Source organism: Pinus tabuliformis, chromosome 6 (genome assembly GCF_031772625.1).
Source record: "Pinus tabuliformis cultivar Carrire ecotype Pingquan chromosome 6, CPIR1, whole genome shotgun sequence".
Classification (NCBI taxonomy): Eukaryota; Viridiplantae; Streptophyta; class Pinopsida; order Pinales; family Pinaceae; genus Pinus; species Pinus tabuliformis.
In genome coordinates this window covers 1824122735-1824148950 of record NC_142292.1, presented here as the reverse complement: position 1 = coordinate 1824148950, position 26216 = coordinate 1824122735, and the positions used below count along the sequence as shown (strand labels likewise).

Sequence of the window (26216 nt, the reverse complement as noted above, 5' to 3'; positions counted from 1 at the left end):
AAGCATATTTCAATTATACATTTGTATACATTTTATATCACATTTCACATCTTCAATATATTAATTTTATCATATTTTTAATAATTAAATTACTTGCGCTAATATATCCACAATAAAAATTATACTACACCAGTTTTAGCACTATGTTGTAGGCCACTGTTACATCATAATTTTTTTTGTTAATTTAATATTTTTTATTTTTTAAGCTCCCTCTTCAACTCCATTAATCATGTCATAGGCATTGGACCCGAAACATGAAACATTTAACATATAGAAGTATAATATTTTTAGTACAAACACTTTTGTGACTAAAATTTGTGTTTTACAACCCCAGAATTTTACCTTTATGTAACTTTTTTTTCTAGCTTCAAACAGTTCATTTAGTTTTAAACCATCTTCATCTAACCAAGAGAAGAAGATTTACCATGGTTTCAATTTTTTTTCAAGGTTTATATATATATATATATATATATATATATATATATATATATGGATAGATATATTTTGAATATGTATTTTGTTTTGGTGAGAAGTTTATTAAAATGAAATAATTTTTTGTATTTTAAATTTAGTTTTCTAAGTCTTTAATCTATACAAATTGCTATTAATCTTATTTATTTATATCTTAATTTCTGAGAATGTAACTATTCACAACACACAACTAATCTAACCTTCATGCAATTAAAAAATAAAAATAATAATATGGAAATCATTCCAGATAAAATATAAAATAAATAAATATATTAATTATAAAGTTAAAATTAAATTACAACCAGTAGTCATGAAGTTGAAATGTTCAATGTAACTAAATCATTCAAGGAAAAAATAGCAATTCTCTTGGCTTCTTTGCACAAACAGGAACAAAGTCTATTTAAACCTAAAATTGACACTGTAACATAAATAGATTTAATATCAAATGCAAAAATATAACAATCTACTCAATCAAATATTTAATTTGAGCAATAAAAAATAAAATATAATATAATATATCTATCTATCTATATATATATATATAACTGAATTAAATGTTTTTTCCTCATCTCATCATCCTCAAACTTTAAATAACAAAAAGCATCTAAACTATATATTAAAAATATATTTATGACATTACATCTTAGGCAATTCCCTCCGTAACTTGAATATCTCCATTGTAGCTCCCTCTTTCCTTTCCTTATGCTTATTTAAATACAAAACCACTCTTACCTATATCCTGGATTTTAATCACAAATACCAAAACATACGTCTCAATTTAAGAATTTCTATCTATGAATGCTTCATCAGATATACCCACGTCGTACTTTTGTATATTCTTTAGAAACTGTTCAAATCTTGCAAATTAAGTTTCCAAAACACAACATATATTTCCAGAAGAATTACGTGATTTTTTTGACTGTGGGAATAAGGGAGAGTTGAAGGTCCACATCCAAATAACCAAACTGTGGTGACGGATTCGTTGATATAGCTCTACCTTGCTGCTATATGCAGGATGATGTTGAGGTTGATTTCCACGAAGACACCCACACCAAAGGGGTGGAACCCCATTTCAGAACCAGTCGATGATCACCTACCAATTCTACTTCATAACATCCTCTACGCACACTCTGCAGCGTATATTTTGCATACGACATAGTGTCGTTGCTTATGCTACATTCACCATAACCACACTCGAGAGGGAGGTCAACAACGTTGGATTTTCTGGTATCAGGTGGGCCACACGCACTACTGCTCATCACTCTCCTAGACATGGCGGGTCCAAAGAATATGCGTTCCATCATCGCTCTTGCAAGCCCATGCTGTGGGAGTCCAGCTTCAAGCGAGTCGAAAATAGCGCACAGATCCTCTAGACAACGACCAAAGCTGTCCAAGAAGTTGGCCCTCTTACTCTCAGCGCCCTGTGGGCCCGTAGCGAGCGTAACGGCCTTGGGATTCAAGTGGCGCGCGCTGATGAGGAATTCCAATAACTGCGATTTGTGTCGCAGATTGAGCATGTGAGGCAATTGCCATAAACAATTCAGTATACTGTCTCCCCCTCATGCAACGGTAGGACCTGTTTCAGCCCTTTCAAATCCCTTTCCTGGAACGAAAACGGGAGCCCCACAGAGCTTGCGTACTCCGACAGCCTTCTTCCTGTCTGCCCGCAATAAAGCAGACATTCTTCCTCGTCCTCTGCCCATTTGATTGCTGTGATCCTCAAGTGACTAACACCATATAAATTTTCGTTATTCCTCAGGACCTCAATTAATGGCGGCCATTGCATGCCCTCCATTATATCAAAGTCAATAATATGGATTCGTACATATTAGCACCACCGGCTGCAGCGACTGCTTCCAGAATACATTGGTTAGCAGTGAAGTGAGGTATTTGTATATAAGGATAAGCTACATGCAGCAGCTTTAAGGCTCCCAGAAAATGGTCCTTGGTGCTTTTATCATTGGGCTCGAAATGAGCTAAGGAATTGCTTTTATCATGGGGCTCCAAATGATCTAGGGAATTGACCTTAGAGTGAAGTAGAGCATGGTAGAGATAGTAAGCCACTCTCTCCAAGGTGGAGCCTGTGGGAGAAACCAGCTGTCGCAACCTGCGGAGTATGACCTCCACTACATCTTTTGCTCCCTGCGACAATGCTTCCGCGCATGCTGTCAAGAGATGTACAATCCTCGAACCTTTGTATTCCGTTTCATCAAAGCCGCCAGGATCGACATGGACAGAGGGCGAGACTGACTTGTTTGTGACCACGGCAGAGTCAGGAAGCGGTCGATCCGCAGCAAATAGAGCAGCCGGATGCAGCTCAGTGTCTATCGGGCATTGGAAGACGATGGGATCACTCTGAGGTCTCGATATTGGATCTTCCTCGATGTTATTATTGTCATCTCGCCCATCTGCATCTATTATATACTCATCAATTGCCTCCAATTCTGCCAATAGGTTATTAACGGGGCAGCCATTGTTGTCGTCAACGAGTAAATCATCCCATGACGACCATAGCGCTGCATCCAAATCCACCTCTGACAGTTCTACTACTGGCGAATACATGATCCAAATCTAATTGTTCAGAAAACCATGATGTTCCAGTTCCAGCTTCCATGTTGTCCATTTTCGACACTGTAAGAATTGAACCTCCTGTTCTCTAGATCCTATGCATGAAGGGAACTATGTCCTTGGTTTATGGACCACCCACAGATGTAGTTTTCTCCTGCGTCACGATTCCGAGAGACTAAGATAAAGTTTTCTCGTTGGTGCGCGGTGGAACAATGAAGTCATCAAGACAGGTGGCCTTCGTACGGCATCGCATATCTAGGGCAAAGATTTCGATACCATTGTTTGTATTTTGTGGTTTTTTTAAATGCGGAGGGAATTCGATAATTCAACGAAAGGTTTGGTTTTGTTTTTAAATAAAAAAGTTGGGCTTTCGTTAGGGTTATGAATGGTTTTGTTTTGTTTTTTAACAAGGGGAGTTGCAAGCAACAAGTCCCTGCCGTGCTTAGTAAGCAAACCTAAGCAACAAGTCCCTGCCGTGCTTAGTAAGCAAACCTAGGCCAAGAGATTTCCAGAGATAGGAACAAGTCCAGTAAACTTAGACAGCCGTTGCCATTCAAATCTCCCGCAGGTGGAGGAAAGGCAGTGCCGTTGCCATTCAAATCCCCGGCCGGTGGAGGAAAGGCATTGTTGTTATGGTGCATGGCAGATCGATCAACAGGACGCTTTTGTTGATTACCTGACCTCGAACTGGAAACTAGTACTAACTCTTACACAATTAGTACTAGAGATTTGTATTACGCGACTGTTAATATATCTATTAGGAAGTGTGTCATAAAATGCAACTTCAATAAGCCAGCTTCAAGCACCCATCACTTATCTGTTTCTTAGTAAAAGAAGGATGCAGCTTCTCCAAATGCCCATTATTGCATGATCACACTGATGAGAGGAATGCACGAGACCATGGGAAATTTAAGAAGTACCCCTGTAGTCCATGCTTCAGGTAGGTAGGCATAAATGGTACACCAGAGAACTGATGACTATATTGGGGCAAAGAATTTGTGTTTACATAAAGCGTAATCGATGCTTAATGCTAGCATATTATCAATTCAAGACACTAGTAACATGAAAACTGCCTTGAAGCTTACATTTAACCTTGAAAATAAGCATTTCTTATGACAGATGGTAACATGTGAAGAATACAAGACAAGCGCTTCAGGTAGGTAGGCATCAATGGTACACCAGAGAACTGATGACTATATTGGGGCAAAGAATTTGTGTTTACATAAAGCGTAATCGATGCTTAATGCTAGCATATTATCAATTCAAGACACTAGTAACATGAAAACTGCCTTGAAGCTTACATTTAACCTTGAAAATAAGCATTTCATATGACAGACGGTAACATGTGAAGAATACAAGACAAGCACGAATGCTAACAATTAGGACATTAGACCGGCATCCCAGCAAAAACGATAGAAGCATAAAAAATGCGAGTTGCAGCACCATGGCAGATCCAAATGCATATTGGAGGCATCCGTCGTAGACCTGTAACAGAGAAGGAAGCAGGGAATTAAGACAACGCGTAAAATAATGCAAAAATAGGTCTTCGTTCGAGATGTTATTGTTTTTTCGGTTTCTTTTTTCTTTGTGTTTCGACTTTTACGATGTCAATAATCAGAAGAGCCATGAGAACAAGTGCTAAGAGAAACAATGCCGCGAGTTGAGTAAGTTGGCTTATGCTAATGGATTCCATGTTATGTGAAGCAGGGAGATGTATGTCAATATCTAGGTGCAGAAGGTGGTTTTGTTTTGTAAGCGAGAAATTAGGCATTGCTTTTGCGAATTTATAAAAGAGTTCAACGTGTTTGCAAGCTGGTTTTAAGTGTGAATGGAACCGGGTTTTTGATAATATTTTACTGTACAACCAAATAAGGATAGGCATGCTAGATCGCGAGAGTTGAATGCGGGGTAGATTCCTCACATGTGCAGAAGTAAGTACATATGCGGATTGATTTGGAATGGAGCTGGAATACTTGAAAATCAGATTGGAGGGGATATAATCCAATATGAGGAGCATTTATTGGAGCAGGCCAGTATTTAATGGTCGGCATAAAGCAGAAAGCTTACGTTAAGTGAGCAATAGGTGCAATTAAGTGATCGATTTGACATGGGGGCAAATGGCATATGAAATGATGTATGTGACGGCAGAAGTAAATGCGAAATTAGGTGATGTATCTGACATCAGGGGCAGATCTCAAATGAAATCTTGGTGGTAGGTTGGGGCCAAGCTATTCTAATAAATAATTGGCTAAAGAGGACAAGTAATGAGTGTCACACTACGTAATACGACTCTACTACTTACTTATGCAGGTAGCTCTCTGAGCAGTGGCAAGCTAAGAGACAGATTGATATGTGCTCCACATAAGCGTGAGTAAGAGCACTAACATGTGCTATCACATTGGTTTGTATACAGAAGGTCAAGCCTATTTAATTCCCAAATGGACTCAGTTATCGAATAAACCTGTTCACGAGTTACCAAAGTTTCACCATCTGCTATTTTACCTACTGCCCACAGGTAGATATTAAACATGTTCCCATAACAACCTGCTTTTACCGAAGAAGCTATGGGCTGCTCACGGATATCTTTTAGACTCAGAAACATAAGCCTAAACGCAATGTTGGGTCATGATTTTCTTGTATAATTGCTGACACAAAGTGGAAAGGTTAGAGAAGGAAGTGCAAGCAAAAAATCTGCCAGAAGATGGTATATCTATATATAAAAGCATCAGTACCTGAATGTTGTGGCCATTACAAATTGAGAACCGACCTTGACTCCCCACTTACTCACAAAGTGCAAGAACAACAATCTGGCTTAAGATACCCACAAAGTAACCTATCATTGAGCCTTGACTCGCTAGAGATTTATTTGCTATATTTGCTTTTATCTGCTATAGATTCAGGAAGACAGTTGTTTATGGCTTTACGCTAAAAATCTTATTTTCTGATGGAAGAATCTAGGTTCCCTGTTTCCTGGTGATTCATGTTCATGATGTTTCCTATGTCTACCCCAAAGCGTTCCCACTGAAAATGTGGCTGAGAAAGTGCATTATATAGGGGTAAGGAAAAAAAATTGGGGACGTTATGGTGCAGAAATCAGAAACCATTTGAGGAAAAGTCGTACCTGGTTGGGTACTTACGATACGACCGAAGAAGCTGCTAAAGTGTACGATGTTGCAGCTAGATATCTTAGGGGTCCTTTCGCAAAAACAAATTTTCCGGCACCAACCCTTAACTCGGCCTTTGAAATGGGTTGTCAGGACCCGAGCAGCATCCAAGACAACAGTGCTACGCTGGTCTGTCGGACTACTGTTGAGGCCCTATCCAGTCATCTTCCAGTTCTCATCTGCTTATCTACAAAACCGTCTCCTGCCATTTCCTTTCTAATTCTTGAGGATATGTACAGTAGAATCATATTAAATCTGATAGATAGTGGATTCTTGGCATTAGCAAACAAACCGTCTCCTGCCCTTCCCCATTCTGATTCTTGAGGATATGTACAGTAGAATCATATTAAATCTGATAGAGAGTAGATCCTTGGCATTATCAAGCAATTATTCAAGTATACCCTTGTTATAACTTGATTAGTATTTTCAGGCTCTACCTATGTTCTGTCACACTAATAGAATACAAACCAGACAACAGTAAGTAAAGGTCAGATGATCTTCACTCCTATTGGTGTACAGTCATTTCTTGAACTATTACACGACCAGACTTTAAGGTATGTGTCTGTACATGTGCAGAAAAAGATTAGAAATGGCTAAAAGAGATCAATACCCATATATTGGATCCTGTCAGGACCTTCCGAGGATTCAGTATATACTGCAATGGCATGAACAAGATGAATTAGAGGGAGATAAGAATTGATAACTTCAGCAATCAGTTTTGTGCATTCGGTTACATTCTCATTGCCAATAAAGCTTATCCGTTACAGAGTTTCATATCAGAACTGGACATGAAAAGAATAGACAAATCCATGTAAATCCTACTGGTTTTGGCATTACTCTGATTTACTTAAGAAAACAAATTTCCATACATATCATATATCCGAACTGGAATCACTACACATATATCTTGATACTTGATTTTGAGATGGAGCACTAATGTAGATACAGGAGGTTTCAAACAAGTTTTTTTATCATGGCCAATAGTCATATAAGATCCTTTAGTCAGGATTTTTCTTCAAGCTCAAAAGCTAGCACTTGGGAAGAGTTGCAGTCAAGAGGCAAACAAGATGAACCCTCAAAGTCCACGGTCACTGCAACAGAGGCTCAATATGAATCATCTTGCAGCACTTGTTGTGAGACTCTACAAGGCAACTTGCTTTCTATGTTAGATGAAGCTTTGGAAACTACTCCTGTAGTAGTATGTGCACTAGTCAATTTTGTCACACAAGTCTGACAAAGGCACAATTGTACATAAATACAAATGTGCAGGGCCGTAAGCATGGGTGCCCCCTCATTATTAGAAAAAAAAGCAAGAAAAACTAATGATATATGTACATACAGGAGGTTTCAAACAAGTTTTTTTTATCATGGCTGATTCAAATCATTAGTAAAAGAGTTTCAGACTTAAGCTTAGAAGGTCATAACACTGTCCATGGTTATTACAAGATGTAGTTACATCAGATCCTCCTCTGTCAGAATCAAAGAGTCATATAAGATCCTTTAGCCAGGATTTTTCTTCAAACTCAAAAGCTAGCACTTGGGAAGAGTTCCAGCCATTTATCATGGCCAATTCAAATCATTAGTAAAAGATTTTCAGACTTAAGCTTAGAAGGTCATAACACTGTCCAGGGTTATTACAAGATGTAGTTACATCAGATCCTCCTCTGTCAGAATCAAAGAGTCATATAAGATCCTTTAGCCAGGATTTTTCTTCAAACTCAAATAGGCAAGCAGAAGTTTTACCAACCTGTTGAAAGATCAGACTCAACATTTTCATTAACATGGGCCTCAACTTGTGGTATAAAACATAAGCCCAAAGAGGTAAAATCAAGTGTGTGCCCAAACTGTTGCCTGTCTAAGAGGTAAAAGCTATAAGACTCACAGCAATGGTTGGGCCGGAACCCTACAGAAGACAGTGAGTTGGTAATTGATGGAAAGTTGTTCTAATTCAAATGAGGAAATTGGAGTTTGAAATAAGCCAGTAAATAGTGTCATTTAAGACATGGCAGACTTTCGGGGTGAAGGAGACATGCCATTAAATTGTTTAACCATTATTATAGGCAAGCAGAATTCTTACCAACATGTTGAAAGATCAGACTCAACATTTTCATTAACATGGGCCTCAACTTGTGGTATAAAACATAAGCCCAAAGAGGTAAAATCAAGTGTGTGCCCAAACTGTTGCCTGTCTGAGGTAAAAGCTATAAGACTCATAGTAATGGTTGAGGCAGAACCCTACAGAAGACAGTGAGTTGGTAATTGATGGAAAGTTGTTCTAATTCCAATGAGGAAATTGGAGTTTGAAAGAAGCCAGTAAATAGTGTCATTTAAGACATGGTAGACTTTCGTCTTTTTCCAAAAAGCTATAAGACTCACAGCAATGGTTGGGCCGGAACCCTACAGAAGACAGTGAGTTGGTAATTGATGGAAAGTTGTTCTAATTCCAATGAGGAAATTGGAGTTTGAAAGAAGCCAGTAAATAGTGTCATTTAATACTTATGAAGATACTGCTTGTTTAAGCTTTGCTGCCTATTGTAACAACTGCTTGAAAACCACTTAAATTCTTCCTGTCTAACCGGGGGGTGAAGGAGACATGCCATTAAATTGTTTAACCATTATTATAGGCAAGCAGAAGTTTTACCAACTTGTTGAAAGATCAGACTCAACATTTTCATTAACATGGGCCTCAACTTGTGGTATAAAACATAAGCCCAAAGAGGTAAAATCAAGTGTGTGCCCAAACTGTTGCCTGTGAAAGTGGTGCATATAAAGGTAGATCGGTGCCTTAAACATGTGTAAATGACTAAACACACTTACTGTAATAGGCATAGATATAAAGTACATAAGCTTAGCTGATTACATAGGTTAAGCTTAGTTACTAAGTCATTCAAGCAAATGGTTTGTTTACATATGCCTTATGGTTTCAGCCACAGGAATCAAAACGAACAGATGCAAGTGTAACAAGGGTACTTTTCAGAAAACATATAGAAATATTTCTTCTTCTTCAATAAATGTCAAGGCTCAAGTACCAGTTTCGGTAACGTATATAGGGGGGTTGCTATATCGGTGTTTTGTATAGTTTATTATGTCCTTTAGTCCCACTGGATAAGACCTGTAAGTAGAGACTCCTTCCTGCAAACCCTGAATGAGAAGTTACCTATCAGGGCTTTTTCTCCATTGAAGGTGAAAGCAAATTGCTTGGTAACTTCCTCATTGCTTCCATGAAATTTCTCTAGAAATGGTAACCACTGTATTTCTCTAAGAATTTCAATGCAATCCTCATGATATTGTGAACTGTCGAACACACTCGGTTCGACCCTATTAGTCATAGTGGCAGAGGGTCGTGCTTCTAACCCTTCTCTGTTTATGTTCTTACAATTTCAACAAAGAAATTTCAAACTGGTTACCTGGTGTATCGCTTCCCTTAATCTTCAATATGATGCTCGGCCGGTCGATTGTCTTATGACTGTGGTGGGAGTCGAAACAGAGTGGTTATACTTTCCTCTTTCGGCGCTCACTGCTTCCAATCCTCACTGTGTAAATCGAACCCAAATGATAATACTCTTTTCGGCGCTCACTGCTTCTGATTTTACTTTGAAAGTTATGGGAATCAAATGCGAAAATGATGGTGGGATAACCGGCTGTACTCACTTCACAGCATATTCATTCATTTTAAAACAGAGGAGTGTTGTACGCTTACATAGATGTCACCACAAGAGCGCTGGGAACATGTATATATAATGCTAGGTATGGTTTCGGGGAGTCCCTTGAATCATTGGGTACGTCGGGTGGTGGAGTCATGATTTGGCTGTGTGGAATGAAATGGATAGGCCGCTTTACATTTGTCTCTTTCCCTTGTATTTAAAAACACAATCCGCCACGTGTCCTATTCCAGTTGGTATTCGGTCAGATGGAGGATGTTGGTATGACTGTAGGATGTATGACAAGGTTGATGTATTGGTAATGGGTTTAGAAGTATGAATAGGTTGATGTATGAGAATGATGAGAATCGGTGGAATAAGGGATGATAGGAAATGTAGATGTCCTTGAAATCAATCATAACAGTTCACAGTCATCAAAGTTACATTAAAAATCAATCTAAGAAATTAAATGTTTAAGAACAAGAAACATATTACTCTTTTGTTGGTCGTTATTGTATTGACATGCTGAGTAGCTAGTCCCTTTTTGACTGTTCTTTTGCTTGTTGTAACAGGTCCTCTAAGAAAGATTGAATGCACAGGTCCTTTGAGAAAAATTTGAAAATGTTCATGCAGCTCCTTATATTGATACAGGTCCACTGAGCTTGGGCATTTGATGGAGTCTTGGTGCCCAAATCCTTGTAGAAACTTGATGGAACTTTGTTGGAGTAGCCCTTGGTGTCAATTTCTTTAACAGGTCCCTTCTGAATGTCTTAAATAGGTCCCATTACTGTTGGTTTTGGTAGCATAGTTGTCTGAACAGAACAGGTCCCCCTGCATAGTGTTTATAACCAGGTCCCTCTGAGATAAAACAATGACAAAACAGCTTATTTATTGAAGTCTGGAATGCTGGAACAAGCTGCTTTGGAAATTTACAGTGAAGATATAGGATAAGAAAACTTTAAGAATTTACAATGGAGAGATAAAAGAACAAAGTGCTGATGCCTCTCTCCCCGACTAAAATTTTGACTTGTCCTCAAGTCATGATTCAGCTGATAAACCAAACAGTGAACAAAAGAAAGAGAATTCTTACCCGCCAACGAATTGGTTTTCAAGTAGGAATTCGACGTTAGAGTGTGCCAGAGACTGGTTTTCACATCTAACCCATTATTTATATATATATATATATATATATATATATATATATATATATATATATATATATATATATATATATATATATATATAGATATATATAGTTTTTGTTTTATATTAATTTTTTATATTTTTTTTTTTTATTTCTACTTTTTTTTACTCTGAAATTGAAAGGAAATGAAACTAAGGCAGTGATACTGCAGTTGAGGGCTGCAATACCTCAACCTCTCTTTGCTGAGATAGTGTATGGAGAAAATCTTGCTTGCTGATGGGCTTGGTGTATAGTTTCAGGCGATGACCATTGACTGTGAAGGAGTGACCTTGGCCATCAATAGTTTTGAGCTTGACTGAACCATTGACATAAACCTGAACAATTTCATAGGGGCCCATCCAATGGGTGGTGAACTTGGAGAAGAGAAAGCATATCCAAGAACACATATAGCACACAACAGCAACAATGACTTGAAATTGCAACATCATCAAGCCAATCCATGTCAGTAGTGTCATGAGTTGTCATACACCACATCACTGTTGTGGGCCAGGTACATTGTAAATCAAATGTATTGTAAAGTGGAATTCCAATGGACACACATGAATATGAAGAGTCATGTAAGTTGAAAATTCGTAGGAGGTTGAATAGTCATGAGGGGACTCAAAAGAGTCACAAGGGGTAAGCATCACCCCTTGGTTATATATACCCCCTCATTGTATGAGAAAAGGACTTTTCACCTTGGCTCCTCCCACAAGGCATTAGAGAGATCAGCTAGTTCTTTGAGGAACAAGGAATGGCTCCAGTTCCCCACTACTCGGGCTAGTTATGTACAATGTAAATATGTGTATTGGAAATTTTTCTTAATATCATAAGCCTTTGAAGAAGAGCATGTTCTTCATGCATGACTTATGAATGTTTGTAAGACTTTTATGTGGACATTTGTATTTCATAGTTTCTTTCACATGTACTAAGATAGTTTAAGTATTTCAGTTATTTTAGTTTTTATCTTGTTGAGAATGTATTGTAATGGTTTTTATTATTGTCCCATCCTTGTGGACTATTCCGTAGGACACTAGACATATCTTGCTTTACTTATTGGTTATAACGACTGTCACATCCATCGTGGACTATTCTGCTAGATGTTAGATGGACCTTCCCTTGTTTGTTGGTTGTACTGATTGTCATGTCCACTATGGACTATTTTGTTGGATGCTAGACAGGTCCTTCTAGTTCACGTGTGTGTATCTTCCTAGGTGGTACTATTACCTCCCACTTATGGGCTCACTTTTCTCTCCCCTTTTGTAGTAGGAGAAACTAGACACAGTTGTGTTGCACACTCACGAGACACACTCACCTTGCCTTTTGGATATACCATTACATCACTCTCTTGTGATGACAGCTAGAGCCAAGGAAAATATTTAGCAATTCGACAATCGGGCCTTTATACTGGATGGGACTCCTACACCAAATGGTGTGAGGTCTTATTAGGACTTCATATTGTGGAGATCCCCTTGGTTGATGAATTTTTAGCATCGTCAACAGATTCTACCATATATATGTGTTATTTATCCCTACGGTTGATTACACTTCGAACCATTATGGAGCATGATTAAGCTCCTAATGTTTTTTTACACAATATTGCATGGTTCCCTTGCGTTAATTTTGTTGATACATTCTTGTGTCATGCCGAAAATGTTCAAGGGTAGTCTAATCTTGAGTCAACCATTTGCAATTTCATTAACATTCCATGTCAACCACCCTTATATTAATTATACCAAGTGAATCGATCGTTTCACATCATCAATTGATGTATGTTTCATTTTGATTAGTATGTCTATGTCAAGGCCCTCCTTCAAAGGATGTATTCATATCTATGTTAATTCAATATCTGGGAAGTCCAGCTAGAAACTATAAATAGTACCATATAATTTGTAGTCATCAATGGTAGGTTTCCTAGTGTATAATAGTGGCTTTACTTCATTTTCTCATGATTTCTGATTAATAAAATCTACAATTTTTTTACTTCAAATACTCTATTCACACTCAATAGATTATACTAGGTACCTTGGAGTCCATTTTCCACATCGGCATGTCTCCTCACATAAATTAATGGTATACCTCAATAAATAGTAATTAAATAGTTTATACCATTCTTGACATCAAGACATCTATTTGCATGATGTAGATTCATAATATTAGGTTTGTGACAAAGTCCATGGGCTTATGAGTATCTCACTTATTCATGTTACCCCTTCCAATATTGATGAGGTATTTCCTTATATTATGTACTTTGAAGATCACTTGGGGCATTCTTATGCATGTCTAATGTCTTCCTAGTGTATGTTGTGATATAGATCCATATTGTATTTTCTCATGGCTATAACCTCTTATTGATAGCATGGATCCACAATGTATTCATTCATGGCCATGTCTTTGCATTTCACATCATGGATATGAAATTTTTTTTGTTGGTGGCCATGCTTTATTATCTCTTTTATCAAGAATTGGTATGCCTACCTGAGCAATGATCTATATGATTGGTTCAAGAGTGTTGCAAGCTTTGATTAGTTTGTTATGATTTAGCTCCTTCCTTGTGCCAACATGAGAGTTGTAATAATATCATTTGTTTCAACGATAAGTTTCTCTTCTAATATCATACATTAGCGGCAATTTATTACAATCTTATATTCCACCTTTGTTAATATCTTTGGACACCCATTCACCTACTATGGTCAAACACTACAAGTGAAAATAATCTTCTGTCACCCCTTAGCACAAAGACATGGCCTATCTAGGCTTCTAGATTCACTCATTCATGAGAAGATTAGTTTGAGAGGGTTTGAATTGCCTCATCTAATGGTGTAGGAATTTGCTCTAGACTCTTAATGCTCTAGGACGTTGGGGTCTATATTCATATTCTCTTTGCCTTAACAACTCTACTTAATGAATCCATTCCTAAGGGAGAAAAGAAAAGAGAAAAATATTTAAGTATATGTTGTTTAAATTCTCAGAGATCCTTCTTACTGTTATAAGGTTTCAATACTTATAAGTGTAAACCAAGGAGTTGTAGCTAAGGAGCCATTAAGCATATTCATACACTAAAAATTAAAAATTGTATTAATTTTTTTTTTATATCAATATATATTTCATTATTTCTTCTCTATTTCATATTCTTCATTGCATATATTGAATGGATTTGATTATCTTGACTAATCTAGGCTAGATCTAGTAAATATCTAATCATATCTTTGCTCGCAAAGATAAATATGGAGTAACCTCCTTTTTTTTAGTATGAGATACAAGTGCTTGGAGTGGGAATGGGATCTCTAGAATGTTCAAGGAATATCTTCTAGAAGCACATGCACATTAATGAGGATACCTACAACTTTACGTTCAAGTTATGTTACCCATTGTCCCATTTTTCATTCTTAATTTTCAAAAAGGTTAAAAAATTAAATCTATAAAGATTTATGAATGATCTATCTTATTTTTTCATTTAACTTGGATAAATATGTGGGTAAATTATGTGATCTCGTTTCCCATTTCCCTTTCTTAATTTTTCAAAATAGTTAAGAAATTACATCTAGAGAGATATTTCTAAATGATCTATCATTATTTTGTCACATAACTTGGATAAATATGTCAAGAACCCACCTCTCTGCAATTTTTCTTTTATCCGTGTAATAATTTTGCTTTAAAAAAAAATAATTTTCTTAATAATATGAAACTTCATTAACTTATTTGTTTATCATTACATTCTATTTAAAAATATATATTTTTTATATAAATAAATAAAAAATGAAAATCATCCTAGGTTGATATTAACTCTACATCTATAAAGTGCCGAGAGAGATCAAATCTCACAAGGTGAAAACCTTTTTTTTTTATTCCTATCAGTGTTTAAAAGATCCAAAGTTAAAATGGATCTAGGTTCTAGTTTAAACACACACACACACAAATATTTTTCTTGGTCAATGAAACCATTTTATTTCAAGTATGAGTCATAGCCCAAAGGAAAATTGCAAAGGAGTCTCCATGACTTTAAACATGCTATACTATATTGTAGTACCATTGGAAAAATCATATGTTGTCAAAACTTAAGATTGGCTCTATGAAGTCAATTTTGCTTCAATTACCATAACAATATTTATAAGCATTAGTTTGTTATAGCTTTTTAATATTATTTTAAATAATTTGACATCTACAACTTTAATTTTTAATTTTGATTTTATAGTACATATTAATAATTAATAATTATAATTATAATTAATAATTTTATTTTTTCATTTTTATAATTTTAGTTATGGATCCAACAATACATTACATTACATTACATGAATTTACAACATCTCTTTTATACTAATTTAAAAAGCATATTTCAATTATACATTTGTATACATTTTATATCACATTTCACATCTTCAATATATTAATTTTATCATATTTTTAATAATTAAATTACTTGCGCTAATATATCCACAATAAAAATTATACTACACCAGTTTTAGCACTATGTTGTAGGCCACTGTTACATCATAATTTTTTTTGTTAATTTAATATTTTTTATTTTTTAAGCTCCCTCTTCAACTCCATTAATCATGTCATAGGCATTGGACCCGAAACATGAAACATTTAACATATAGAAGTATAATATTTTTAGTACAAACACTTTTGTGACTAAAATTTGTGTTTTACAACCCCAGAATTTTACCTTTATGTAACTTTTTTTTCTAGCTTCAAACAGTTCATTTAGTTTTAAACCATCTTCATCTAACCAAGAGAAGAAGATTTACCATGGTTTCAATTTTTTTTCAAGGTTTATATATATATATATATATATATATGGATAGATATATTTTGAATATGTATTTTGTTTTGGTGAGAAGTTTATTAAAATGAAATAATTTTTTGTATTTTAAATTTAGTTTTCTAAGTCTTTAATCTATACAAATTGCTATTAATCTTATTTATTTATATCTTAATTTCTGAGAATGTAACTATTCACAACACACAACTAATCTAACCTTCATGCAATTAAAAAATAAAAATAATAATATGGAAATCATTCCAGATAAAATATAAAATAAATAAATATATTAATTATAAAGTTAAAATTAAATTACAACCAGTAGTCATGAAGTTGAAATGTTCAATGTAACTAAATCATTCAAGGAAAAAATAGCAATTCTCTTGGCTTCTTTGCACAAACAGGAACAAAGTCTATTTAAACCTAAAATTGACACTGTAACATAAATAGATTTAATATCAAATGCAAAAATATAACAATCTACTCAATCAAATATTTAATTTGAGCAATAAAAAATAAAATATAATATAATATATCTATCTATATATATATATATATATATAACTGAATTAAATGTTTTTTCCTCATCTCATCATCCTCAAACTTTAAATAACAAAAAGCATCTAAACTATATATTAAAAATATATTTATGACATTACATCTTAGGCAATTCCCTCCGTAACTTGAATATCTCCATTGTAGCTCCCTCTTTCCTTTCCTTATGCTTATTTAAATACAAAACCACTCTTACCTATATCCTGGATTTTAATCACAAATACCAAAACATACGTCTCAATTTAAGAATTTCTATCTATGAATGCTTCATCAGATATACCCACGTCGTACTTTTGTATATTCTTTAGAAACTGTTCAAATCTTGCAAATTAAGTTTCCAAAACACAACATATATTTCCAGAAGAATTACGTGATTTTTTTGACTGTGGGAATAAGGGAGAGTTGAAGGTCCACATCCAAATAACCAAACTGTGGTGACGGATTCGTTGATATAGCTCTACCTTGCTGCTATATGCAGGATGATGTTGAGGTTGATTTCCACGAAGACACCCACACCAAAGGGGTGGAACCCCATTTCAGAACCAGTCGATGATCACCTACCAATTCTACTTCATAACATCCTCTACGCACACTCTGCAGCGTATATTTTGCATACGACATAGTGTCGTTGCTTATGCTACATTCACCATAACCACACTCGAGAGGGAGGTCAACAACGTTGGATTTTCTGGTATCAGGTGGGCCACACGCACTACTGCTCACCACTCTCCTAGACATGGCGGGTCCAAAGAATATGCGTTCCATCATCGCTCTTGCAAGCCCATGCTGTGGGAGTCCAGCTTCAAGCGAGTCGAAAATAGCGCACAGATCCTCTAGACAACGACCAAAGCTGTCCAAGAAGTTGGCCCTCTTACTCTCAGCGCCCTGTGGGCCCGTAGCGAGCGTAACGGCCTTGGGATTCAAGTGGCGCGCGCTGATGAGGAATTCCAATAACTGCGATTTGTGTCGCAGATTGAGCATGTGAGGCAATTGCCATAAACAATTCAGTATACTGTCTCCCCCTCATGCAACGGTAGGACCTGTTTCAGCCCTTTCAAATCCCTTTCCTGGAACGAAAACGGGAGCCCCACAGAGCTTGCGTACTCCGACAGCCTTCTTCCTGTCTGCCCGCAATAAAGCAGACATTCTTCCTCGTCCTCTGCCCATTTGATTGCTGTGATCCTCAAGTGACTAACACCATATAAATTTTCGTTATTCCTCAGGACCTCAATTAATGGCGGCCATTGCATGCCCTCCATTATATCAAAGTCAATAATATGGATTCGTACATATTAGCACCACCGGCTGCAGCGACTGCTTCCAGAATACATTGGTTAGCAGTGAAGTGAGGTATTTGTATATAAGGATAAGCTACATGCAGCAGCTTTAAGGCTCCCAGAAAATGGTCCTTGGTGCTTTTATCATTGGGCTCGAAATGAGCTAAGGAATTGCTTTTATCATGGGGCTCCAAATGATCTAGGGAATTGACCTTAGAGTGAAGTAGAGCATGGTAGAGATAGTAAGCCACTCTCTCCAAGGTGGAGCCTGTGGGAGAAACCAGCTGTCGCAACCTGCGGAGTATGACCTCCACTACATCTTTTGCTCCCTGCGACAATGCTTCCGCGCATGCTGTCAAGAGATGTACAATCCTCGAACCTTTGTATTCCGTTTCATCAAAGCCGCCAGGATCGACATGGACAGAGGGCGAGACTGACTTGTTTGTGACCACGGCAGAGTCAGGAAGCGGTCGATCCGCAGCAAATAGAGCAGCCGGATGCAGCTCAGTGTCTATCGGGCATTGGAAGACGATGGGATCACTCTGAGGTCTCGATATTGGATCTTCCTCGATGTTATTATTGTCATCTCGCCCATCTGCATCTATTATATACTCATCAATTGCCTCCAATTCTGCCAATAGGTTATTAACGGGGCAGCCATTGTTGTCGTCAACGAGTAAATCATCCCATGACGACCATAGCGCTGCATCCAAATCCACCTCTGACAGTTCTACTACTGGCGAATACATGATCCAAATCTAATTGTTCAGAAAACCATGATGTTCCAGTTCCAGCTTCCATGTTGTCCATTTTCGACACTGTAAGAATTGAACCTCCTGTTCTCTAGATCCTATGCATGAAGGGAACTATGTCCTTGGTTTATGGACCACCCACAGATGTAGTTTTCTCCTGCGTCACGATTCCGAGAGACTAAGATAAAGTTTTCTCGTTGGTGCGCGGTGGAACAATGAAGTCATCAAGACAGGTGGCCTTCGTACGGCATCGCATATCTAGGGCAAAGATTTCGATACCATTGTTTGTATTTTGTGGTTTTTTTAAATGCGGAGGGAATTCGATAATTCAACGAAAGGTTTGGTTTTGTTTTTAAATAAAAAAGTTGGGCTTTCGTTAGGGTTATGAATGGTTTTGTTTTGTTTTTTAACAAGGGGAGTTGCAAGCAACAAGTCCCTGCCGTGCTTAGTAAGCAAACCTAGGCCAAGAGATTTCCAGAGATAGGAACAAGTCCAGTAAACTTAGACAGCCGTTGCCATTCAAATCTCCCGCAGGTGGAGGAAAGGCAGTGCCGTTGCCATTCAAATCCCCGGCCGGTGGAGGAAAGGCATTGTTGTTATGGTGCATGGCAGATCGATCAACAGGACGCTTTTGTTGATTACCTGACCTCGAACTGGAAACTAGTACTAACTCTTACACAATTAGTACTAGAGATTTGTATTACGCGACTGTTAATACACTTCAATAAGCTAGCTTCAAGCACCCATCACTTATCTGTTTCTTAGTAAAAGAAGGATGCAACTTCTCCAAATGCCCATTATTGCATGATCACACTGATGAAAGGAATGCACAAGACCATGGGAAATTTAAGAAGTACCCCTGTAGTCCATGCTTCAGGTAGGTAGGCATAAATGGTACACCAGAGAACTGATGACTATATTGGGGCAAAGAATTTGTGTTTACATAAAGCGTAATCGATGCTTAATGCTAGCATATTATCAATTCAAGACACTAGTAACATGAAAACTGCCTTGAAGCTTACATTTAACCTTGAAAATAAGCATTTCTTATGACAGACGGTAACATGTGAAGAATACAAGACAAGCGCTTCAGGTAGGTAGGCATCAATGGTACACCAGAGAACTGATGACTATATTGGGGCAAAGAATTTGTGTTTACATAAAGCGTAATCGATGCTTAATGCTAGCATATTATCAATTCAAGACACTAGTAACATGAAAACTGCCTTGAAGCTTACATTTAACCTTGAAAATAAGCATTTCATATGACAGACGGTAACATGTGAAGAATACAAGACAAGCACGAATGCTAACAATTAGGACATTAGACCGGCATCCCAGCAAAAACGATAGAAGCATAAAAAATGCGAGTTGCAGCACCATGGCAGATCCAAATGCATATTGGAGGCATCCGTCGTAGACCTGTAACAGAGAAGGAAGCAGGGAATTAAGACAACGCGTAAAATAATGCAAAAATAGGTCTTCGTTCGAGATGTTATTGTTTTTTCGGTTTCTTTTTTCTTTGTGTTTCGACTTTTACGATGTCAATAATCAGAAGAGCCATGAGAACAAGTGCTAAGAGAAACAATGCCGCGAGTTGAGTAAGTTGGCTTATGCTAATGGATTCCATGTTATGTGAAGCAGGGAGATGTATGTCAATATCTAGGTGCAGAAGGTGGTTTTGTTTTGTAAGCGAGAAATTAGGCATTGCTTTTGCGAATTTATAAAAGAGTTCAACGTGTTTGCAAGCTGGTTTTAAGTGTGAATGGAACCGGGTTTTTGATAATATTTTACTGTACAACCAAATAAGGTTAGGCGTGCTAGATCGCGAGAGTTGAATGCGGGGTAGATTCCTCACATGTGCATAAGTAAGTACATATGCGGATTGATTTGGAATGGAGCTGGAATACTTGAAAATCAGATTGGAGGGGATATAATCCAATATGAGGAGCATTTATTGGAGCAGGCCAGTATTTAATGGTCGGCATAAAGCAGAAAGCTTACGTTAAGTGAGAAATCGGTGCAATTAAGTGATCGATTTGACATGGGGGCAAATGGCATATGAAATGATGTATGTGACGGCAGAAGTAAATGCGAAATTAGGTGATGTATCTGACATCAGGGGCAGATCTCAAATGAAATCTTGGTGGTAGGTTGGGGCCAAGCTATTCTAATAAATAATTGGCTAAAGAGGACAAGTAATGAGCGTCACACTACGTAATACGACTCTACTACTTACTTATGCAGGTAGCTCTCTGAGCAGTGGCAAGCTAAGAGACAGATTGATATGTGCTCCACATACGCGTGAGTAAGAGCACTAACATGTGCTATCACATTGGCTTGTATACAGAAGGTCAAGCCTATTTACTTCCCAAATGGACTCAGTTATCGAATAAACCTGTTCACGAGTTACCAAAGTTTCACCATCTGCTATTTTACCTACTGCCCACAGGTAGATATTAAACATGTTCCCATAACAACCTGCTTTTACCGAAGAAGCTATGGGCTGCTCACGGATATCTTTTAGACTCAGAAACATAAGCCTAAATGCAATGTTGGGTCATGATTTTCTTGTATAATTGTTGACACAAAGTGGAAAGGTTAGAGAAGGAAGTGCAAGCAAAAAATCTGCCAGAAGATGGTATATCTATATATAAAAGCATCAGTACCTGAATGTTGTGGCCATTACAAATTGAGAACCGGCCTTGACTCCCCACTTACTAACAAAGTGCAAGAACAACAATCTGGCTTAAGATACCCACAAAGTAACCTATCATTGAGCCTTGACTCGCTAGAGATTTATTTGCTATATTTGCTTTTATCTGCTATAGATTCAGGAAGACAGTTGTTTATGGCTTTACGCTAAAAATCTTATTTTCTGATGGAAGAATCTAGGTTCCCTGTTTCCTGGTATTTCATGTTCATGATGTTTCCTATGTCTACCCCAAAGCGTTCCCACTGAAAATGTGGCTGAGAAAGTGCATTATATAGGGGTAAGGAAAAAAAATTGGGGACGTTATGGTGCAGAAATCAGAAACCATTTGAGGAAAAGTCGTACCTCGTTGGGTACTTACGATACGACCAAAGAAGCTGCTAAAGTGTACGATGTTGCAGCTAGATATCTTAGGGGTCCTTTCGCAAAAACAAATTTTCCGGCACCAACCCTTAACTCGGCCTTTGAAATGGGTTGTCAGGACCCGAGTAGCATCCAAGACAACAGTGCTACGCTGGTCTGTCGGACTACTGTTGAGGCCCTATCCAGTCATCTTCCAGTTGTCATCTGCTTATCTACAAAACCGTCTCCTGCCATTTCCTTTCTGATTCTTGAGGATATGTACAGTAGAATCATATTAAATCTGATAGATAGTGGATTCTTGGCATTAGCAAACAAACCGTCTCCTGCCCTTCCCCATTCTGATTCTTGAGGATATGTACAGTAGAATCATATTAAATCTGATAGAGAGTAGATCCTTGGCATTATCAAGCAATTATTCAAGTATACCCTTGTTATAACTTGATTAGTATTTTCAGGCTCTACCTATGTTCTGTCACACTAATAGAATACAAACCAGACAACAGTAAGTAAAGGTCAGATGATCTTCACTCCTATTGGTGTACAGTCATTTCTTGAACTATTACACGACCAGACTTTAAGGTATGTGTCTGTACATGTGCAGAAAAAGATTAGAAATGGCTAAAAGAGATCAATACCCATATATTGGATCCTGTCAGGACCTTCCGAGGATTCAGTATATACTGCAATGGCATGAACAAGATGAATTAGAGGGAGATAAGAATTGATAACTTCAGCAATCAGTTTTGTGCATTCGGTTACATTCTCATTGCCAATAAAGCTTATCCGTTACAGAGTTTCATATCAGAACTGGACATGAAAAGAATAGACAAATCCATGTAAATCCTACTGGTTTTGGCATTACTCTGATTTACTTAAGAAAACAAATTTCCATACATATCATATATCAGAACTGGAATCACTACACATATATCTTGATACTTGATTTTGAGATGGAGCACTAATGTAGATACAGGAGGTTTCAAACAAGTTTTTTTATCATGGCCAATAGTCATATAAGATCCTTTAGTCAGGATTTTTCTTCAAGCTCAAAAGCTAGCACTTGGGAAGAGTTGCAGTCAAGAGGCAAACAAGATGAACCCTCAAAGTCCACGGTCACTGCAACAGAGGCTCAATATGAATCATCTTGCAGCACTTGTTGTGAGACTCTACAAGGCAACTTGCTTTCTATGTTAGATGAAGCTTTGGAAACTACTCCTGTAGTAGTATGTGCACTAGTCAATTTTGTCATACAAGTCTGACAAAGGCACAATTGTACATAAATACAAATGTGCAGGGCCGTAAGCATGGGTGCCCCCTCATTATTAGAAAAAAAAGCAAGAAAAACTAATGATATATGTACATACAGGAGGTTTCAAACAAGTTTTTTTTATCATGGCCGATTCAAATCATTAGTAAAAGAGTTTCAGACTTAAGCTTAGAAGGTCATAACACTGTCCAGGGTTATTACAAGATGTAGTTACATCAGATCCTCCTCTGTCAGAATCAAAGAGTCATATAAGATCCTTTAGCCAGGATTTTTCTTCAAACTCAAAAGCTAGCACTTGGGAAGAGTTCCAGCCATTTATCATGGCCAATTCAAATCATTAGTAAAAGAGTTTCAGACTTAAGCTTAGAAGGTCATAACACTGTCCAGGGTTATTTCAAGATGTAGTTACATCAGATCCTCCTCTGTCAGAATCAAAGAGTCATATAAGATCCTTTAGCCAGGATTTTTCTTCAAACTCAAATAGGCAAGCAGAAGTTTTACCAACCTGTTGAAAGATCAGACTCAACATTTTCATTAACATGGGCCTCAACTTGTGGTATAAACATAAGCCCAAAGAGGTAAAATCAAGTTTGTGCCCAAACTGTTGCCTGTCTAAGAGGTAAAAGCTATAAGACTCACAGCAATGGTTGGGCCGGAACCCTACAGAAGACAGTGAGTTGGTAATTGATGGAAAGTTGTTCTAATTCAAATGAGGAAATTGGTGTTTGAAAGAAGCCAGTAAATAGTGTCATTTAAGACATGGCAGACTTTCGGGGTGAAGGAGACATGCCATTAAATTGTTTAACCATTATTATAGGCAAGCAGAATTTTTACCAACCTGTTGAAAGATCAGACTCAACATTTTCATTAACATGGGCCTCAACTTGTGGTATAAAACATAAGCCCAAAGAGGTAAAATCAAGTGTGTGCCCAAACTGTTGCCTGTCTAAGAGGTAAAAGCTATAAGACTCACAGTAATGGTTGGGGCGGAACCCTACAGAAGACAGTGAGTTGGTAATTGATGGAAAGTTGTTCTAATTCCAATGAGGAAATTGGAGTTTGAAAGAAGCCAGTAAATAGTGTCATTTAAGACATGGTAGACTTTCGTCTTTTTCCAAAAAGCTATAAGACTCACAGCAATGGTTGGGCCGGAACCCTACAGAAGACAGTGAGTTGGTAATTGATGGAAAGTTGTTCTAATTCCAATGAGGAAATTGGAGTTTGAAAGAAGCTAGTAAATAGTGTCATTTAATACTTATGAAGATACTCCTTGTTTAAGCTTTGCTGCCTATTGTAACAACTGCTTGAAAACCACTTAAATTCTTCCTGTCTAAGCGGGGGGTGAAGGAGACATGCCATTAAATTGTTTAACCATTATTATAGGCAAGCAGAAGTTTTACCAACCTGTTGAAAGATCAGACTCAACATTTTCATTAACATGGGCCTCAACTTGTGGTATAAAACATAAGCCCAAAGAGGTAAAATCAAGTGTGTGCCCAAACTGTTGCCTGTGAAAGTGGTGCATATAAAGGTAGATCGGTGCCTTAAACAGGTGTAAATGACTAAACACACTTACTGTAATAGGCATAGATATAAAGTACATAAGCTTAGCTGATTACATAGGTTAAGCTTAGTTACTAAGTCATTCAAGCAAATGGTTTGTTTACATATGCCTTATGGTTTCAGCCACAGGAATCAAAACGAACAGATGCAAGTGTAACAAGGGTACTTTTCAGAAAACATATAGAAATATTTCTTCTTCTTCAATAAATGTCAAGGCTCAAGTACCAGTTTCGGTAACGTATATAGGGGGGTTGCTATATCGGTGTTTTGTATAGTTTATTATGTCCTTTAGTCCCACTGGATAAGACCTGTAAGTAGAGACTCCTTCCTGCAAACCCTGAATGAGAAGTTACCTATCAGGGCTTTTTCTCCATTGAAGGTGAAAGCAAATTGCTTGGTAACTTCCTCATTGCTTCCATGAAATTTCTCTAGAAATGGTAACCACTGTATTTCTCTAAGAATTTCAATGCAATCCTCATGATATTGTGAACTGTCGAACACACTCGGTTCGACCCTATTAGTCATAGTGGCAGAGGGTCGTGCTTCTAACCCTTCTCTGTTTATGTTCTTACAATTTCAACAAAGAAATTTCAAACTGGTTACCTGGTGTATCGCTTCCCTTAATCTTCAATATGATGCTCGGCCGGTCGATTGTCTTATGACTGTGGTGGGAGTCGAAACAGAGTGGTTATACTTTCCTCTTTCGGCGCTCACTGCTTCCAATCCTCACTGTGTAAATCGAACCCAAATGATAATACTCTTTTCGGCGCTCACTGCTTCTGATTTTACTTTGAAAGTTATGGGAATCAAATGCGAAAATGATGGTGGGATAACCGGCTGTACTCACTTCACAGTGTATTCATTCATTTTAAAACAGAGGAGTGTTGTACGCTTACATAGATGTCACCACAAGAGCGCTGGGAACATGTATATATAATGCTAGGTATGGTTTCGGGGAGTCCGTTGAATCATTGGGTACGTCGGGTGGTGGAGTCATGATTTGGCTGTGTGGAATGAAATGGATAGGCCGCTTTACATTTGTCTCTTTCCCTAGTATTTAAAAACACAATCCGCCACGTGTCCTATTCCAGTTGGTATTCGGTCAGAAGGAGGATGTTGGTATGACTGTAGGATGTATGACAAGGTTGATGTATTGGTAATGGGTTTAGAAGTATGAATAGGTTGATATATGAGAATGATGAGAATCGGTGGAATAAGGGATGATAGGAAATGTAGATGTCCTTGAAATCAATCATAACAGTTCACAGTCATCAAAGTTACATTAAAAATCAATCTAAGAAATTAAATGTTTAGGAACAAGAAACATATTACTCTTTTGTTGGTCGTTATTGTATTGACATGCTGAGTAGCTAGTCCCTTTTTGACTGTTCTTTTGCTTGTTGTAACAGGTCCTCTAAGAAAGATTGAATGCACAGGTCCTTTGAGAAAAATTTGAAAATGTTCATGCAGCTCCTTATATTGATACAAGTCCACTGAGCTTGGGCATTTGATGGAGTCTTGGTGCCCAAATCCTTGTAGAAACTTGATGGAAATTTGTTGAAGTAGCCCATGGTGTCAATTTCTTTAACAGGTCCCTTCTGAATGTCTTAAACAGGTCCCATTACTGTTGGTTTTGGTAGCATAGTTGTCTGAACAGAACATGTCCCCCTGCATAGTGTTTATAACCAGGTCCCTCTGAGATAAAACAATGACAAAACAGCTTATTTATTGAAGTCTGGAATGCTGGAACAAGCTGCTTTGGAAATTTACAGTGAAGATATAGGATAAGAAATCTTTAAGAATTTACAATGGAGAGATAAAAGAACAAAGTGCTGATGCCTCTCTCCCCGACTAAAATTTTGACTTGTCCTCAAGTCATGATTCAGCTGATAAATCAAACAGTGAACAAAAGAAAGAGAATTCTTACCCGC

General features: G+C 37.4%; 1 protein-coding gene across 1 annotated transcript; it reads right to left on the bottom strand.

The window, feature by feature from the left end:
• Positions 1-1475: 1475 nt before the first annotated feature.
• LOC149266297 (protein NODULATION SIGNALING PATHWAY 2-like) lies at positions 1476-2266 on the bottom strand. Its single transcript, XM_089407820.1, has 2 exons — positions 2048-2266; positions 1476-1961 (listed from the first exon to the last, which is right to left on the bottom strand). The coding sequence occupies exons 1-2, from the start codon at positions 2264-2266 to the stop codon at positions 1476-1478; spliced, it is 705 nt and encodes a 234-aa protein (XP_089263946.1).
• Positions 2267-26216: the final 23950 nt, after the last annotated feature.

Excerpts from the sequence above, each read along its gene's own strand:
- LOC149266297 (XM_089407820.1), bottom strand. The coding sequence starts at position 2,266 with ATGGAGGGCATGCAATGGCCGCCATTAATTGAGGTCCTGAGGAATAAC. Across the intron at positions 1,962-2,047 it reads ATTTGAAAGGGCTGAAACAG|TTATTGGAATTCCTCATCAG; the intron begins GTCCTACCGTTG and ends CACAAATCGCAG.